The sequence below is a fragment of the Saccoglossus kowalevskii genome, chromosome 18, assembly GCF_978046115.1.
Source record: "Saccoglossus kowalevskii chromosome 18, keSacKowa6.1, whole genome shotgun sequence".
In the NCBI taxonomy this organism is placed as follows: domain Eukaryota; kingdom Metazoa; phylum Hemichordata; class Enteropneusta; family Harrimaniidae; genus Saccoglossus; species Saccoglossus kowalevskii.
The window spans coordinates 27,103,460-27,120,997 of record NC_140658.1 but is presented as its reverse complement, the minus strand read 5'-3'; the positions used below and the strand labels follow the sequence as shown (position 1 = coordinate 27,120,997).

General features: G+C 33.9%; 2 protein-coding genes across 2 annotated transcripts in view; one reads left to right on the top strand and one right to left on the bottom strand.

Moving 5' to 3' along the window:
- Positions 1 to 960: 960 nt before the first annotated feature.
- LOC102805397 (resact receptor-like) lies at positions 961 to 6,668 on the bottom strand. Its single transcript, XM_006821859.2, has 6 exons — positions 6,467 to 6,668; positions 4,059 to 4,228; positions 3,393 to 3,705; positions 2,629 to 2,766; positions 1,311 to 1,468; positions 961 to 990 (listed from the first exon to the last, which is right to left on the bottom strand). Exons 1-6 carry the CDS (start codon positions 6,666 to 6,668, stop codon positions 961 to 963), a joined length of 1,011 nt encoding a protein of 336 aa, XP_006821922.2.
- Positions 6,669 to 13,308: 6,640 nt separating this feature from the next.
- LOC100377437 (speract receptor-like) overlaps positions 13,309 to 17,538 on the top strand; it is a 28,325-nt gene continuing 24,095 nt past the window's right edge. Inside the window, exons 1-3 of the mRNA XM_006821857.3 lie at positions 13,309 to 13,555; positions 14,299 to 14,439; positions 15,568 to 15,740. Of these exons, the coding sequence (XP_006821920.3) occupies positions 13,309 to 13,555; positions 14,299 to 14,439; positions 15,568 to 15,740 (561 nt within the window). The remainder of the gene's footprint in view (positions 13,556 to 14,298; positions 14,440 to 15,567; positions 15,741 to 17,538) is intronic.

Below are 17,538 nucleotides of genomic sequence, written 5' to 3'. Positions count from 1 at the left end.
GTATCTCAGTTCCGCATTGGTGGTTTGTTATTCTTCCTCCTCATCATTCAAGTAAATTTCTCTCTCGTCAGTGTGAGAGCATCTTCTTGTATATTATATCAACTGCCAAAATAGCAATTCATATCTCTCGTCGGAATAAGCAAGAGAAAAACCTGCTTGTGAATCCATTTGAAATATTCAAGAATCGAATTGTTGCCCGGATAAAGTCGGAGTACCAGTATTTCAAAATGATAAAACAACTGGAAAGGTTTGAACAAGTCTGGGCTACTAATGATACACTTTGTTCAGTAGAAAATGGAGTATTACAAATCCATGTCTGATTGCGTTTTCATATTTTATTTTTTCTGGTTTCCTTCACATGGTCATTTTGTTTCGTGTTTTCTTTATACGTTTCGGTTTTCCTTAACATTTGGCAGGGGGGATCGTAACCTCTTGTAGTGAGAACCAGTGTGACTGGCCTGCCAACAGGATGCTAAGGTTTTTATAGTAAAAGTTATCAGTCACTTCCGTTAATGTAATTTAGTTTTATTATCCGTAAATCAAAAATCACTATACTATACTATACTATACTATACTATACTATACTATACTATACTATACTATACTATACTATACTATACTATACTATACTATACTATACTATACTATACTATACTATACTATACTATACTATACTATACTATACTATACTATACTATACTATTATTTTTTTATACACAAAAAATCATTAGATTAATTCTAACTTCTGAAAGCTGATTTCAGTGTTTTTTAATACCATTGGTGATTAATTAACAACTAACCTAAAACACTTAGTTTATTTGAGGGAAGATGAACAGCATTGCCATCCGGGGGGGGGGGGGGGGGCACATTTAGCTAATTGTTACAATAAGAAAAACACTAATTATTTTGTAGTCAGCTGACAATATAATGGCTTGCTTGGAATATAAAAATAAGAAAGTTTCAAAACCTGTTATTGTCAATAAAGTAACTCTAAAGCAAAAACATTTGGTTTATTTGTGTAATAAAGAATGCCTTTACACACACAAAAAATAAAAATCACGAGACTTCAATATAATAGTATACATAATAATAATAATAATAAAGATAATTTATTGCATCCTTAGAAATACAGTGTTTCCATCAGTTTATTGCAATACATGTATTACATGTATTATAACTTATTGACGTGATTAGCAAAGTTCATGCTCCTTGGATGACAATATTGTCAACACTAAGACATGCATTCAGTAATACAACCAAAAAGTGAACTGAAAATTAATATATTGCAGATGAATTAACAGTATACTCACTGTTAAGGTATTATCTATACCAAAAGTCTCAGCAGATCTGTTCCTGATAACAGCAATGTAACTTTCCAACTCTGTGTTGTTCATAGCTGGTTGTTGTAATTCTACTATTAATACAGATTTGAAGGCCTGTCTGGTGATTTCACTGTTCACACCAGTATCTGCAAAAATTATAAATGTCATACTAGTTCTTTGAAGAGAAGTATGTGTTCCACACAGACATTAAGACCATCCCACCTGTCAGAACCAGGTTGATTTTGACTGGGACTGGTAAATGTACGAATTGCTAGCCAACGTGAACAGCTAAATAAAAAATCAAGTTTTTACTAAATGATCAAATGGGTTAGTCTCAAGTTGTTGATGTCCAGAAAATTGCTTAGGAGATGATGATGAACCATGAACTAATATATTATTTCAAATGTTGTAATTGTTCTTGCTAGGAACACCTATAATTTTTATCTATAGGAACTTTTGAAAGTTTTCTTGTTTATTTATAGTCACTTTATATATAGTTTATTTATAGTCAACATTTTGATCTGGGAGCATGCAGCACAATCCATGATGGTTGGGTAATCCACCAGGGGTAATCATGCTGATCTGTGCAGTCCCTTATAAAAATATTCTGCCTGCTGTCTAACATATTGTGGCTAATGGACAAAATCAAACAGTAAATCATAAAGCAGACATTATTGGGTCACTTCAGTTCATATGAACCAAAGGGTTGTAGCTTACTTTTTGGCTTTGTGTGTCAATAGATAGGGGTGCCTTAGGAACGACGTCAAAAGATCGATGTCAGATAAAAAACTTAATTCCTTTAGACCCCCCCCCCACTGAAACTTGATAAATATTGATCATGGCGTCAGACTACATTCCCATTAAATACAAATTGATAATCGGATAGTAGTATGGCATAGCAGTTGGTTGTAATAATAAAGGAGAATATACGCATACGCAAACTACTTTTATGGGTTCTGCGCATGCTCTAGGTCCATGCCCTGAAATTGGCCTCATTTTATGCACATATTTACACTCGCACCAAACCATTTTCTCGTCTTGGATGGTTTTTTTTCATTTTCTGTTATTTTTGTCTATGATTGGATAGAAGAAAATACAAACTACAAATACTCAAAGATTTTTTGACTTCATTGAAAAATAAAATCATTTTTGTAGGATGGTAACTTTTTGAGGTCAAAACCCCTCAACCCCCAAACTAAAGCAAATAAGTTTTTATCCGACATCGATCTTTTGACGTCGTTCCTTATAGGTATTGCAACATAATAAATGTACATGTAAGTCCAGCACAGTGTCAATATGATCTTACCAGTATAATCTTGACTATTACGTAACTGGAAATCAATTGAAACTCCTATAATCAAGTAATCACCCTTCAAGAGACCCTCATTTTCCATGTCTATTGCAAACTGCTGTAGATGTGGTTGTCGTCCAAGAAAGAGATAAACTATAGAGGAAAACAAAAAAATGTTGCAATTATATGGTGTGATGAGAGAAGTATACCATAGAATATAATCTTTATTGTTATCGTACCCCATATTTGATGTTTTGATGAAAAGTACAATAAAGTAATAGATTCTGAAACATAAAAAATAACTAACACAAACAATACAGGAAAAGATCAAACAAGACGCTCAAAGTCTTGACTAGTCTGCTGTTGAATGTATGTTTGCAAAGCCAAGTATCAGAGCTTTCTGGGAAATGTTCATGGTGAGAAATGGATGAACGCAATTACTAAATTAAATGTAGTTTTGTTACAACAATCCCACTAAGATGCAGAAAACAAAGCAGAATTACCATTTTTGTGTGATCATATTTTACCTCAAATTTACAGTAATTTTAAGCATGCTGTTTTAAGCAAGTTTTAAGAATATTTGCTGGTGACAGAGACTGATTTGGTACAAGGGGATGATTATTTTTTAGCTAGCATATAAAATAACTATATAGCAGCATCACAGGTTATATTCGCTGTCAAATTTTGCATTGGTATGGCAACAAGGGTACAGTCCAGAAAGTCCCACAATGCAAAGGTGCAATTCCAGGGATTGACAGCTTCTATTTCAATATACTCACTTCTTGTAGTCACTGCAGTCTCTGTGATGATATCTAAAAATGGTGATACGTCTCCATTATCAGGCTTAAAACTGCTGTTAAACGATCTATAATTCATGATATTTATGCTATTGCTGTCGAACAAGGTCTTTACTGTGTAATATGTACTCTGATAGATTTGATCATCAGATGCAATAATAGACGTGACTTTCCATCCCATTTCTTGATATAAAGTCACAATTGGTGATGCTACTGTGGAGCCATGTGGAGTGGCACGGAAAAACGTTGGGAATTCAAAAACTTCTTTGTCATAAACGCCATCATCATTGCACATCTTACATAATGTGAAAATATAAAGAAAATTAAGCTCCATGAAAAAAATAATCTTGTTGCATTCAAATATAACATGTCATGATTTACAGACATTGATATACTAAAATCTCAGAAAAATGGTTCTGTGGTAGTATTGTATGCACCACCCATATGGTGAAAATTTGGGTATTATACAGTAACATCACTTTACTTTCATGTAAATGCAATAAATGTTTTAAAATAGGCATAATTTTTTATAATAATAATAATGAATTTAATGCAGTTCGAATGGACTCAAATGACTGAATAGACCAGTTTCCTATATTGAGGTACGGACAGAATACCTGGATCTAAAAAAAACACACATCTACTTACATACGCTATCATTGGCATGTATACAGATGACGCTACTCGTCCTTCATGGACACAAGAACATCCTGGCCCTACTATACCGAAATATCCATCCTCCCAGAATTCCATAATATCTATTAATGCGTTGTCTGTGCTACAGTTGGTATTCTTCCATGACCATTCTAAGGTGTAACCTGAAGGAATAGATTCCTAAATGATTGTACTTAAGGGCCCAAACAGAATAGACACACTCTTTTCAAATTAAGCATTTGTTCAAGAAGTAAGGCAGAGGTGTGAATGGCTATATACATAATAATAGGAATTTGGAAAACTTAAATTAGTCTTTTTTTCATCATTTTTTTGAAACCGGCATCCTCTAAAACCCCAATTTCATGTAAAACTTGCACAAATGGGATGTGACATCTAACAAATTAGTAAAATGAGCAAATAATTTGGAATAACAAACTGATTCTTCTGGGAGGGAAATCGGTCTTCATTCAGGATTTTGTTGATGCTGGAATTTTGTTTGTTAAACAAATGTATGAGGAAACTGGGAAACTACGGGCATGGGAGGAGGAGATTCAGAGTAAAGGAGTACCTGGGTCATGCTTTTTAAAATGGTATGGCCTGATACAGTGCGTACCTCACAAACTAAACAACTCTGATTTTGACGAGAATGTTAACCCTTTGGATAAACCAGTTAGACTTAAACACGGCAGTACATTGGTTGAGTTACAAAATTGTACTACAAAAACTGTAGCTAAGAGTATTGTTAACAACAAATTTATCTCGCCTAGATCTGAGACCTATTTTACTGTATTATTGAATATTTCACACTTGATGTCTTGGTTGCCAATCTACCAGTTACCCTTTCGTACTACAATTGATACTCGTCTCAGAGAATTTCAACTCAAAATAATCCATAATATTCTGACCACAAACAAAACATTATTTAAGATGAACCCTCCCATTGTGGAGTCTGATCTGTGTACTTTCTGTTCATCATGCTCTGAATCTCTTATCCATTTGTTTTACCAATGTCAATGCACCCAAGATTTTTGGGAAACACTGTATATGCTTTGGGGGGGGGGGGGGGGTAAGCTTGGCCTGAGGGCATTCCCGAATGCACAACAAATCCTTTTGGGGGATGAAAACTTTACATGTTTAATCAACTTCCTCTTTCTGGTAGCAAAAAAATATATTTACTTGTGTAGATATAAAAATCAAAAGCCAGAATTCATGGCATACAAAAGATATGTAAAATATTTCCTGGAGATAGAGTACTTCATGGCTGTCCGACGGAATAAGTTGACTTCTCATAACAAGAAATGGGGATATTTTATGAAAAATGTTACCCAATCCACTTCACAATATGTAGATTAATTGCAATTTGTAATGTACAAACCAGGTATGTAAGATGTTAATTTCAGTGCAAACTCCAATAAAAGTTTATAAATACAAAAAAAACAAAACAAATTAGTAAAAGAAACAGCATACATGTAAATAGTGAATGGTTCAGTTGTATAAAGACATGCACATGCAAATAGACAATATCAATGAAACACAGATAATAAATACAAAGAAAATACAACCACTGAGCAAAGAAAATTACATATCAAATTATAAGAACAATTCATTGACCATTGGAACAATAAATTATTGAGATTAATGAAAATAAACTTAGAACTAAACTGAACTGAACTTAAAGCTGTTTAAACTAGAAAACTCAGGACGGCACGCAAGACCTAAAACACCAGTAAAAAAAAAGAATTTGCTGCATCTTTTGTACTAACAAAGAATTCAAAGATGAACATCACTTCATCATGCTATGCTCTTCTTACAATGATAAAAGAAAATTACCTTATGCATGACAAATTTTACCAATTTCCCCACCCTTCCGGCAAGTGCATATATATTTTTAAGTAACGAACATAACATAAACACTGCATTTGCCAAATTTATCAAAATAAATATTAATACGCCTCCATTTGTAGATATATTTGATAAGTTTTTGTTTGAATTTTATATTGTGCTGTATTTTTTTTTGTATAATTGCTATGTGACCATTTCTGTGAAAAAAGAAGGATGCCATACATGTCTTAACTTTTTCCTGAAGATATTTATTTTTACCTCCATGCTTTGACATTTGATATTTGTCGTAAGCAATTTACTGCACACAACTTATTACATATCTGCATATTGAACTTGATTCTGTAGCAAACGGCAGATAAATAACATTATAATTGGAAAGATCTCTTGCACAGCCGAAATATTTTCTGTTAGATTCCCATAACAACATTAAACACAAGTAAACAAATCAAGGAACAGCCGGTGGAGTTTGGCGAGGTTTATTCTTGTATCGTCAAGCCCTTGTGATGATGGACAACTACACCCACCCTGGAGAAGCATGTCTTCAGTGTCTTTACACCTACCGTTTATAACATTCTTTTCGTTAACATGCTGAACTGCAAGATCGAAGGCACCTGGTACAGTTCTGCCAATAGGTTGGTAGGGACCTCCTTCGCCATACAGCGGTAACATTAGTCCAATTTTAACAGTCCCAGTAGCTTTGGCGGCTGATAAAATTGTTAGAAATACAATAATAACGACGAATACAGTTGTCGGGGACGCCATTATTAATGTTCTGTATATGCATTTAGGTTAAATACATGTCAATAACATTTCAGAAATAGGTTTGTGATCCGGCAGTGAACAAATTTCGAAAAGTAAGTTTGCCATTTTAACCTCGTTCCTGGTCGTTATTATTAAGCGCCAGAATAACGCTTACAATTCACACAATGCAGGCGAACGAGGGTACAAACTAACACCTCGCGTAAGAAGAAAATCTCGCCCTCAACGTCAATTAAGTATGGCTAGCCGGACGGCTAGCCGACAATAGAAGAGAGCTGTCAACAATCCTGGGCTTGTCGTTTGAATTTCGAATCCTTATCCACTGACGATAATAGTACATTCAATTCTGGAAGCAATATGGGAAATAAATGAGGCCAACAACGGTCACAATTCTTCTCTTGTTAATTGAAAAAACAAATCTGCAACTGTTACTGGCGGCTCATTTAAATTGATAGTTACTGTTGCTCGCATTCATCGTAGGTTCGAGCTCACAATCTTTCGGAACGTTGTTTTACCAGACGATAAATTTGTTCATATTCGCTTGATATTGTATTCCAAAGGATCTGTATTATGTTCCGCAGTGTATTTCACACATTATTATTTGTTGTCATCGCAGTTAAATCTACCACCCATACTTAAACGAGAATGTCTCGATTTGACTTGTTGTTTTTGTCGTTTTTCGCCATAGCATCGCGAAGTGCTATGAGTGATGATACCTATCAGCTTGGGTTTTTTGTACCGCTGGATACGATGTGCTCTGACTCTGTATCTTTGGACATCGCTGCTGGAGGATTCCACCTCGCAATTGATGAGATTAACAACCAGGGACTTGTGCCAGGTGAGTGTTTATATTTCGATATATACGCGGGAACATAGCGTCTTACAATCTCTTATTTCAAAATTCCGTCTTCAAATTTATCAAATCGTTGTTGTATTAAAATAGAATATAATAACAATAATACAACTCTTTTGTCTCCTAGTAAATATCAGAAAGTAACATTGTTTTTGTTTCGATGCATGTCATGAAAAATCAACAAAATTCTATGACAAGATTTACTGAAAATCCAATACTAATTTCGGGCTAACTCGTACAATGCAACTACTAGTATATTGCCTAAGTTCTTGTAAAAAGGATAACATTGGAAAAAACAAAAAAAGTATATTTTTTTTGTGTGGTTTCATTATATGCCATAAGGAATCTTTTGTATTACTTTTTTAAAGTTTAACTTTATTTGTTTTGTTTTTGTTTTTAACATCACAAAATAAGTATATGACCTATACTGGCTGACCCATAATTTTAAAAAAATTACTGAATAACATAAACAAATTGCACACAACTACCAAGTAATGTTGTATCTGCACAAGGAGCAAACAGGTTTATGAAATCTATTTTTTTTTGTTTTTTTGAGTACATTCTCAGAAATGAAAGTCTTAAAAATACTCTTGTTGACTGCTCAATTTTTTATTGCACCAAATGTTTGATTTCCACACTGAAGTAAATCTAAATATTTCATCAGACAGTATTTATTTTAATAGATGTGTTACAAGGAAAATTATGACATTTACTGAATGACAATATTTTTTCAACAAAATTTACACAAGGTGATATTTTGCTCTCATGAAGAATACATTCACTTAAATATGCTTTCTCAAGTAAAAATTTACTGTCATAGTCTTATACTGAAGCTGTAAGATTGTTTCCTATCGTATATCGTCAGCTAATATCGTCAGCAAATAATTGCCCTCAAATCTGACAAGGATCTACTGGTTTCCTGGAGCAACATCACCTGCAGCACAGCTGTTTTGTCAGGCAATCAGCTGACAATATTGGTGATTAGATGTAGAAACAAATTTACGACCACAATAATCTATATTAGTGTTTTATAATGTATCACAGTTTTTACCATATAGTCACCACTATTGTTAACCACATGAAGATGCAAATGCAATAATTAAGGAATAAACCACCAACCACAGTCAGATATTGCACAATTCACAACATATATGTACGAGGCGCAGGCCGATGTAATTCATTTTAAAACAGCAACATGCATGTGCAAAAGTGATACAGCGTCTAAAACCTTTTACTTGTAACTGTGATTTAAGGTAGAGATGCAGTTTATTTGTGAATTTCAATAAAAAATAGTTTTTTTCGTTTTTTATATAGATTTTTATCTAAAGAACATTCTGTGAAAATTTGACCAATGAATTCTTATTGGAACACCGTTAAAATTGCTGTTTATTTTCTGGTTAAAAATAAAAAACACTCACACGTGGCAATGTTTATGTCCAATTGCCTAATTTGCATGAATAACCAAATAACAGGACCTTTGATTGACAATATGCAAATCGAGATTGTACGGGTCATAGTTCATTCAATTCACGCATCATTCAGGATTGATTGAAATGTCCGAAAGTGACGCCAAAATACACCTTAAAAGTCCTATTTTTTTTCTAAATCCCATCCCGAATTTACGGCAGAATCTGGTCCCTCAAATAAGGGACACGTGAGCTTTGATTCTAACCGGATATATTGCACTGGGTCGGGGAGATACAAACTTTCGTGTATCTTCTGTCTACTAATGGGTACCTGTACTTCGATCATTCGCAAGTTTTGCTAGGTAGTGCGAGACAGCTTTGTTTGCAACCGGACGAACTCAGTTTAATTCAATGAAGCAAACAACTGACAATGCTAAAATAAATTGCAGAGGTACGCTAAAATTAATTGAAAACAAGCAAATAATTTCAATGAAAAATAAATCACAGAGAGAGGTAACTTGATACATTAACAATTCTTTTGACGCGCTGACCGCTTCTCCGCGTCTGATGTTTTGTTTTCCTTGTCATAATACTTACTGATTGATGATTTTGTTTTGATTTTTGAGTTTTTTAGCCTGCAACTCAGCCACGACCTTTGCTTTTTCCGTGAAAAATGGGGAAGTTTACGTCAATTTGACAGAGATTCAATTTTTTTAAAACTAACACACTGTTTAGCACTCCGATTTTTTTCATTTGCTGATTTCTATTTGGAAAAATTCGACCGCTCGAAAATGCACCTTAATTTTGCACTCTTAAAACATGTCAGATTTCCAACACTAATTATTTAATCCAACACAAATTATTTAAAACCGGTCGAAATTTTTGAACTTTTACGTTGCAGGCGACCGTCGCCGGTAGTACAACAGCATGTTTTGTACGTACATCCGTGCGCTGATTGTCTGCGACTGTCTTAGAAAATCCCTGAATAAGGCGTTACCAAAATCGTAAGAAAATAAAAAAATGCATCCTTAAAAAACGAACAGAATTCAAATATTTCTTTTAACAAATATGTTGCAGTGGGAAAAATGGGATTGGAAACGCTGAACAAAACTTCTGTGCCTCGCGTTTCGATTCTAGGATTACGCGATTTGTCATTATTGTGCGTTCGCTTCCTGGAGTTGGTTCTCAATACTACATAACAATTATTGAGGATAAATAATTTAATATCCCACTTTGTACTCTTCACGGTAAACCATAGGCTCTGAAATACTCGTAGATTTTTTATTGAAAATACATCAAAGAGAAGCCATGATGTTTTGATCGTGATAAAAGGTCACCTTCCTAGGACCGCCTCCTGTTTAATAATTCATGAGATGACGTCATATTTACTGGGCATTGACACGTGTTTTTACCGACCCCATTAAAACACTGGTATGAATGACGTTTTTCTGATTTATATATTCAAGAGCAGTTGTTCTGGTCCAACGATTTTACATAAAATGTCTATGTCTATACGTTAACTTTCAATTTCAATAGTCTAGAAAGTATGACAAAGCAGTAATTCCCGGTTTAACGCGCAAATATGCAAATTAGCCTTTTTCTCGTCTTCTATTTTTGGTGATTTCTTGGGTTTTAAATTAAAATAGCTGATAGACGCTTTGGCCATTTGCCTCGAAAATTTCACACATTATTGACAAGGTGTTCCCCCTTCAAAATGCGTCCGGACAGTTTATTATGGCGAGTGGAACAAAAATAACAAGTCCGCAATTAACATGGATATATAAATTATGCAAAAATAGAAAAGAGTGAACTTTGAGGTCATGCTGTGCGACTTTGAAAGCCGTTAGAGAGATGAGTGGACGCATTTGAATTAGTAGTATACCAAGGTATCCAGTGATGTAATTTTACCCACAAACGGACTTGAAGTTTTTAAGCTAATTTTTTTTAAACCACTTTTGTCCAAAAAAGCATATTTTTGACCCAAAATCAAAAACGCATTCTGGATATTTAAAATAAAGACAAGTTTTACAAAGTTTGTATGATAAGCTTTCAGAAAATATATAACATGTTGGATATATAATACCATCTTCATTGTCTAATTACTCAATTAAAAAGCAAGCCGAATAAACTGCATCTCTACCTTAAATGAAATGTGTCCTGGAACTAGGATATGTCAAAAGATAGTGCACTAATTTGCAGTGTTTCAGGAAAAGAAGGATGCAAGTATCTCTGAGCTGCAGAGATAACGCATAATATTGCTACAGCTAAAACAATAACACATGGTGAATATCATAGTTGCTTATATAATTGTTGTTATCCAGTCTGAAATTCTTATACGCAGCCATAAAAATGGTTGGTATTACTCGATGGACTTTTCTAGCACATACAAACTGACGATGTTTAGTGTGCACATTGCACATATGCACTATGGTCATGTGATGATGCAAAAATATCTCCCAATCAGGAGACTGTGACATATTCTTTTCCTGTATTCCAAAAAGAATCCAATGTCATTGGTAACCAACAAAATGAATGCAGATTTCGCTTTAGGACTGTTCTAAATGTGCACAGTCCTCATAACTTGCACTCCTTGGGTTGTCAAAAATATCTTTCAAAACGACTTATAAATCTGATAAGTTCTTTCAGTACGTGTCTTGGGCCCACTGCTCATAACCAAAAGTGACATGTGAACATTTAGAATGTCAAGTATATACTCCAAGATTTGTATCTACCTTTCAATATGTGGTCCTGAAAAGTACTTATGATGATAACAATCAATGAATATCCAAAATATTTCTTTACTCATGCCTTGAGTGGTCTGCCAGACACACTGATTTCATTTCAAAACATTGGTCACATTAGCTACGAATACATGTACCGGTAACCGTCGGATACAGAGAGAAACATCATGACATTCAAGAGATTACATGTTCTGGTCAGGATCCTGGTTTGAAAGAATCACTATAGCAGTGACAAAGCTCACAAGTCTTGTTGATGTGGTGCCACAAAAATATCATTTTGCACTGTGAATGGTTGAATTAAATTACAGAAATAAGATCAATAAGCCAAATAAATGAAACACAAGTAGTGCGAAAATTATTTTCATTTGAATCCAATATTAGTATATCTACATATGGGTATATCATATGATAAAACCTTTATGGATTGGATACAGCTTTTTCTACTCTCTGAGTGCAAAATTTAATTTTGTTTCTTTATTTTCAAGTAGGATATTTCTTCTATTTGTTTTTCTTCCATACTGTTAAGGTGTTCAACTGAATTATACTTGGACCAACGTACCAAACACTACTTTTAGTCTTACAACAATGGCTGATCATTGGGATGCAGGATTCAAGGCTTTAATTGGAACTGGCTGTGACTGTCTTCATGTAGCAAGGACGGCTACTTCCCTTTACTTTACCATTGCAGGCTATGTAAGTAAGGAATGGGGTTGTTTGTTTTTTTTCAATGGAAAATTGTGATTCTCTATAAAATTTTCTTTTCAGAAATTCTAGTCCAAGTTTGTACATATAAAAGTACATTTTTCTTTATGTTAAATTGTTTCACAGAATCAAAATTATGAAGCTGTAGTGTACTCTTCAACTACATCTAAAGTAATGGGTCAGGCTCTGATAGGATTAGAATACCAGGGCTTCAACTTCACAGAGGCATTTGTTTTGACCACTTCAAAAATTGCAGATGATGTCTAATAATTTCTATAATTTAAGGCCAAGAAAAGTTATATCTGTTTCTCATATTAGTGGAAATGATGCAGTTAGGCATATATTTTTTTTTTTTTATGGTTTGGAAAAAAAAATAGATACAAGTAACACAAAACGAATACACTAATATTTTGATTGAAATGAGAGGCATTTTCACTGCTCAAATTATTGCCATTGGAGATGACTCAGAAACTGCCACTAGTAGTTGTGTGTTTTTACCTAAAAAAATCTCACACTCACATGGCAGGTGGGCAGAAAGGAGAAACAGAAATGTTTTGTCTTAGCCTAAGGCAAATACCAGTAGTAGCTAGAACCACAATGAAAGATATAGCGCCCTCTAGTGACAGCCAATCTGCAAAGTAACATTTGTATTATTGTGATACTAGCCTGTTTCTTTAGGTCACACCCATTATTTTTTATCTTTTAAACAATTTCATAGTAGAATATGATTATCCTATGATAATCTATGTTGTTGCTTATAACCATGTTGTTGCCACTTAAAGTCAACTACTGGGGTATTGCCATTTCACAAAATATACCTGCATGATTTCTTGAAATGAACATTTACAGTATTTTTTTCTCCATTTTAGGGATGTGAAGACGAAGAACCAATTGATAGGTCAGCTTTTAATTTTGGTGGATTCTTCCGAACCAATCCTCCAATGTATCTTGTTTCCCATGCAATCTTGGAAGTACTTGACACATTCTCATGGCAGCTTGTCAGTGTAGTGTCAACGTCTGGGGACTCTTATTATGATCAAGTGACAGAAGCAATATTGGAGAAACTTGATGAAAATGGTATCAATGTGCAACACTATAAAGAATTTAATTCTACCTATGAACCGTATGAAATTGAGGATGATCAAATGTTTCCTGAGATCATTCGTGAAATACGTCAAACAACAAGGAGTAAGTAAACTGTATAAACTGAGTGGCAAAAGATTTTGCCATTAAGCAACAGTGTTAAAGTTTGGCTCGATATTATTAATTCAAATTACTTGTTGACCCCAATGATTGTAATATTTAACTATAGCCCAGTTATTTACAAGTATGTTTAAAAGTCAACACTTTCACACCCCAGCTCAAAGATGTCGTGCACGAACATGTAAATCATATCACACAATTATAAGATCAATGTTTACCAGCGACTTGAAAAAAATTATATCGGTAATAGCGTTAGTTCAGTTCAAACTAGACAAGAATTTTATGAGTTACAATGATTTTGAATAGAAATATTTATACTATTAATTTGTTCTATGCTGTTGACATTTGTTTTCTTGCTATAAACGTAATATCATTCTTTATCACATGTATAACATGTGTATCTTCATAGTGAATAATACCATGAGATACAGGTTAACTATGCTGTTATATTCTATGACACACAACAAAACTACTCACTTCTAACAAATAACAGTAATCTATCTGCTTATAGTCTTTAAGTACACAACATTAACTGTGCATTTTAAAATGCTTGTCTGATACAGATTTTAAGTCTTTTCAAAAACGATTTGTGTAATTTAGCTGATGCTATTATTTTAGGTAATGAAAACTAGAAGTTGATTAATGGTCTTAATCCAAGTTTTGTAATGATCTTCATTTTACTTACCAAAATTTAATGTTTTTTTTTTTTTTTTTTTTTTTATACTTAGTTTATATCTTTATTGGTGAGCCATTGCAATTAAGGAAATTCTCAGTTGAGATGCAAAATCTAGGTGTACTCAATGGAGAGAATGTGATCATAGCGCCCTCACTAGATTATAAAATTCATGGAACTCAAGATTATAACAGTGGTAAGTTTTTGTTTCTTTTCAGTTACTTGTGCATATAGAATAGATGAGTGAGGCTGTGATGTTTTCGGGACTACTTTATTGTATGCATCACAATACATACTTTTGTAATGGTGGTATATGTCACCTGTAAAAAGTAGTGCCGATGGTGTAACTGAAAAATGGCGTAATAAAATATAACAAATGTTAGATGTAAATGCCTATTGGTTTCTTTGATGTTTTGTGTGTTCCTGAGTCAACACATCACAGAGGCTAAATAAATAAACATTGTGTTTCTCTGTGACCGACCTTGTCTAGATTTTCCAACATTGTACCTTTTACTGGCGAAACTGGAAAGGGGCCCCTAGAGGATGCCTGCTTCCTGTTTCCAACTATATACACACATGCATGAAGACAATACTAATGTCATATCAATTCTAATGCATATTTGTAAAAATACTGTGAACCTATTTAACTTATCAAGTGCTGAATATACTTTTGTCATCATTCATAAAATAAAATACATTTTTTACATATTTTTAAAAAAAATGTTGATCAAGATTTGTAAGTAATCGTAAATTTTGTCCATTTGATTCCAAATTTGAGAGAAAACACTTGTTACACCAACATTTTAGCAGAAAATAATATTTCATGAGAGATAATTGTCAAAATTATCATCCTCAAATGAAAGCCTTTGATATAGTAATCTGTTAAAATTTAACTTTTGTAAAATGCTTTATTTTAGCTGGAATAAATTTTCGCTGAAAAGTCTTTTTGGGTGTTTTGTATGGAATGTATTTTCACTGATTTTTCACAAGTTGAATGTAAAATATAGGAAAAAAGTTATATTCGCTGGATTTTATTTTCACTGAATCATTCCTTCAGCGATAATAGTGACAATTAATTACAGCTAAAATAAAGTATTTTACAGTATCTGAACATTAGTCAACTTCTGTCCCTTGTCAAAAACGGAGCAAAGCAATCTGTATTCAAGCAGTTATGTTTACTTGGTACAAAAGGAAAACATTAAAAATACATAAAAATGGTCATGTTGCACCAAAATGTCAGTGTGAAAATCTATGGCATTGATGGCTTACTAATATCCAAATAACATACTAATGTTAATTATGTTGCTATTGATTTGAATTACAGTTTTATCTACTGGTAGTGATGAAAATGATCTGGCTACAAAAGCGATGAGATCTGTGTTGATACTTCGTCAAAAACATCACTGTCTGTCTGATAGTGACTTTGACTATTTTCGTGATGAAGTCGTAGAAAGAACAAAACAATACTTCTACAATGACATGTCTGTGAATGTTGAGGTATGTATACTTGCCCAATTATAACCCAGAGTACTCATCTTAAAAAATCATGTTTTCAAGGGGTGGGAGTTTAAGTCAAGAACCCTCCACAACAAATCGGCCAAAAGACAATTTTAGTTCACTGTATGCCAGATTAGGGGGAATAGCTCGTCCCTTGAGGAGAAATTAAATTGCGAAATGAGTTGCATCATCATTTATTTCCACAACACTTTTACAACGAAACTGATCAGAAATTATCACAAAGAATATTGTATTGTATGCAAACAATTTTGACCATGTTCTTTTTCTGCACGATTTGACCTGCAACAATCAGAATACTGTGTTGACTTAAGACTTAACCAATCAGAATGCTGTGTTGACTTAAGACTTAACCAATCAGAATGCTGTGTTGACTTAAGACTTAAAGTGCCTGTGAAATGGCTGCTATTTTCATGCCTAAAATTATCCATTGATACATAAATATTATTTTTTTATGTTTCTAAGCATGAATTATTTTTTTAAGTGAAAAAATGTGTTTTAAACTCAATCTACGGCAACTTTATTTTTGTGTATTTTAAAACGAGGCTCCTCATTAGCTTCTTATTTGCATACAGAAATTCCCCTTGTGACGTCAGAAGGGGAAGTCGCATGGCAGCTTGCATTGCCGATACGTGTAAATAAGGCAAATTTCTTCTGCAGTTTTCTCGTCTTTGACTAAAATTTTCACTTATGTACTTGTTCGTCGAGGAGGAATGGACCATAATGAACACATACTATCAATTTTTGTTGCATGGGGTTGAGTTAGATGCGAAATATGTTCGTTCTGGTGTAGCTGGTCACCGTGATCATCAGCGGCGCACGTTTGTACACTGTTGCTGGACAAAATAGAATTTGACATCGGAATTATCTCGTTATTTAGCAGGTTACTAGGCACGTCACTACACTGTTTTATTTCATCGATCGTCTGAGTAAAACTTTCAAAATTAAAATAAAAGAGAACATATTTTGACATTCTAAACATTAGACCATAGTGATCACTATAAAATAATTAAAAAAAACGACAAATCACAGTTACTAAATAAATGACAGTCGCGTGGAAATAAATTGAAATTTTGTTGAAATAGGTGAACGCGTCGGGTCACGACGAGGGCAAGTGCGTTAAAAGCGGCGTTTAATTGGATAACAAAAATAATCGAGATCGACACACATACAGATAAATTCAGAGTGGATTTGAGTTAGCGTGATCCATTGCGTGATTGTCATAATTATAACATCATATTAAAACTTTATTTGGTGGAAACACATTGACCAAGCCCGGATTCTTATTTCAGAAATTATTACGCAGATCAAGCTGCAAGCATGGAAGTAAAAAAAGAACAGAGGTGTGAATTCGACATTCAACACAAACCACCAAACAATTCAGAAACTTTTAGCCTTCGAAAATGAAAACAATTAGCAGTGTGTAAGGGCTGTGTAATTTCCTGTTTGTCCGACGCTTCGTTTTCATGTCACTGTCGAAATTATTGCTACCTTTTACTTAACAGGGACTAAATGGTCTCTATAAAACGATAATCATTATCGCAAAAAAGTCAACTCATTTGAAACACTTGCCGGACGTCTCTCTCTCTTCTGAAATCCGCCTCGGTGATCATGGTCCGGAATCTATTTCTTTCAAAAGTGTTGCGCCAGGTTTATGTTGTCAGCGTTTCTCTTTAAACCTAGTTTTTTTTTTTTCATGGACGAGGACAGTTTTTCCAAAAAATGAATCTGAGGTTAAGTGGTTTTCGTCCACTGATGTCGCACCTTCGGATCGATTAGA

Excerpts from the sequence above, each read along its gene's own strand:
- LOC102805397 (XM_006821859.2), bottom strand. The coding sequence starts at position 6,668 with ATGGCGTCCCCGACAACTGTATTCGTCGTTATTATTGTATTTCTAACA. Across the intron at positions 1,469-2,628 it reads TAATAGTCAAGATTATACTG|ATACTGGTGTGAACAGTGAA; the intron begins GTAAGATCATAT and ends TAATTTTTGCAG. Across the intron at positions 991-1,310 it reads GTATAGATAATACCTTAACA|AGTTACTTTATTGACAATAA; the intron begins GTGAGTATACTG and ends TTTTTGCTTTAG.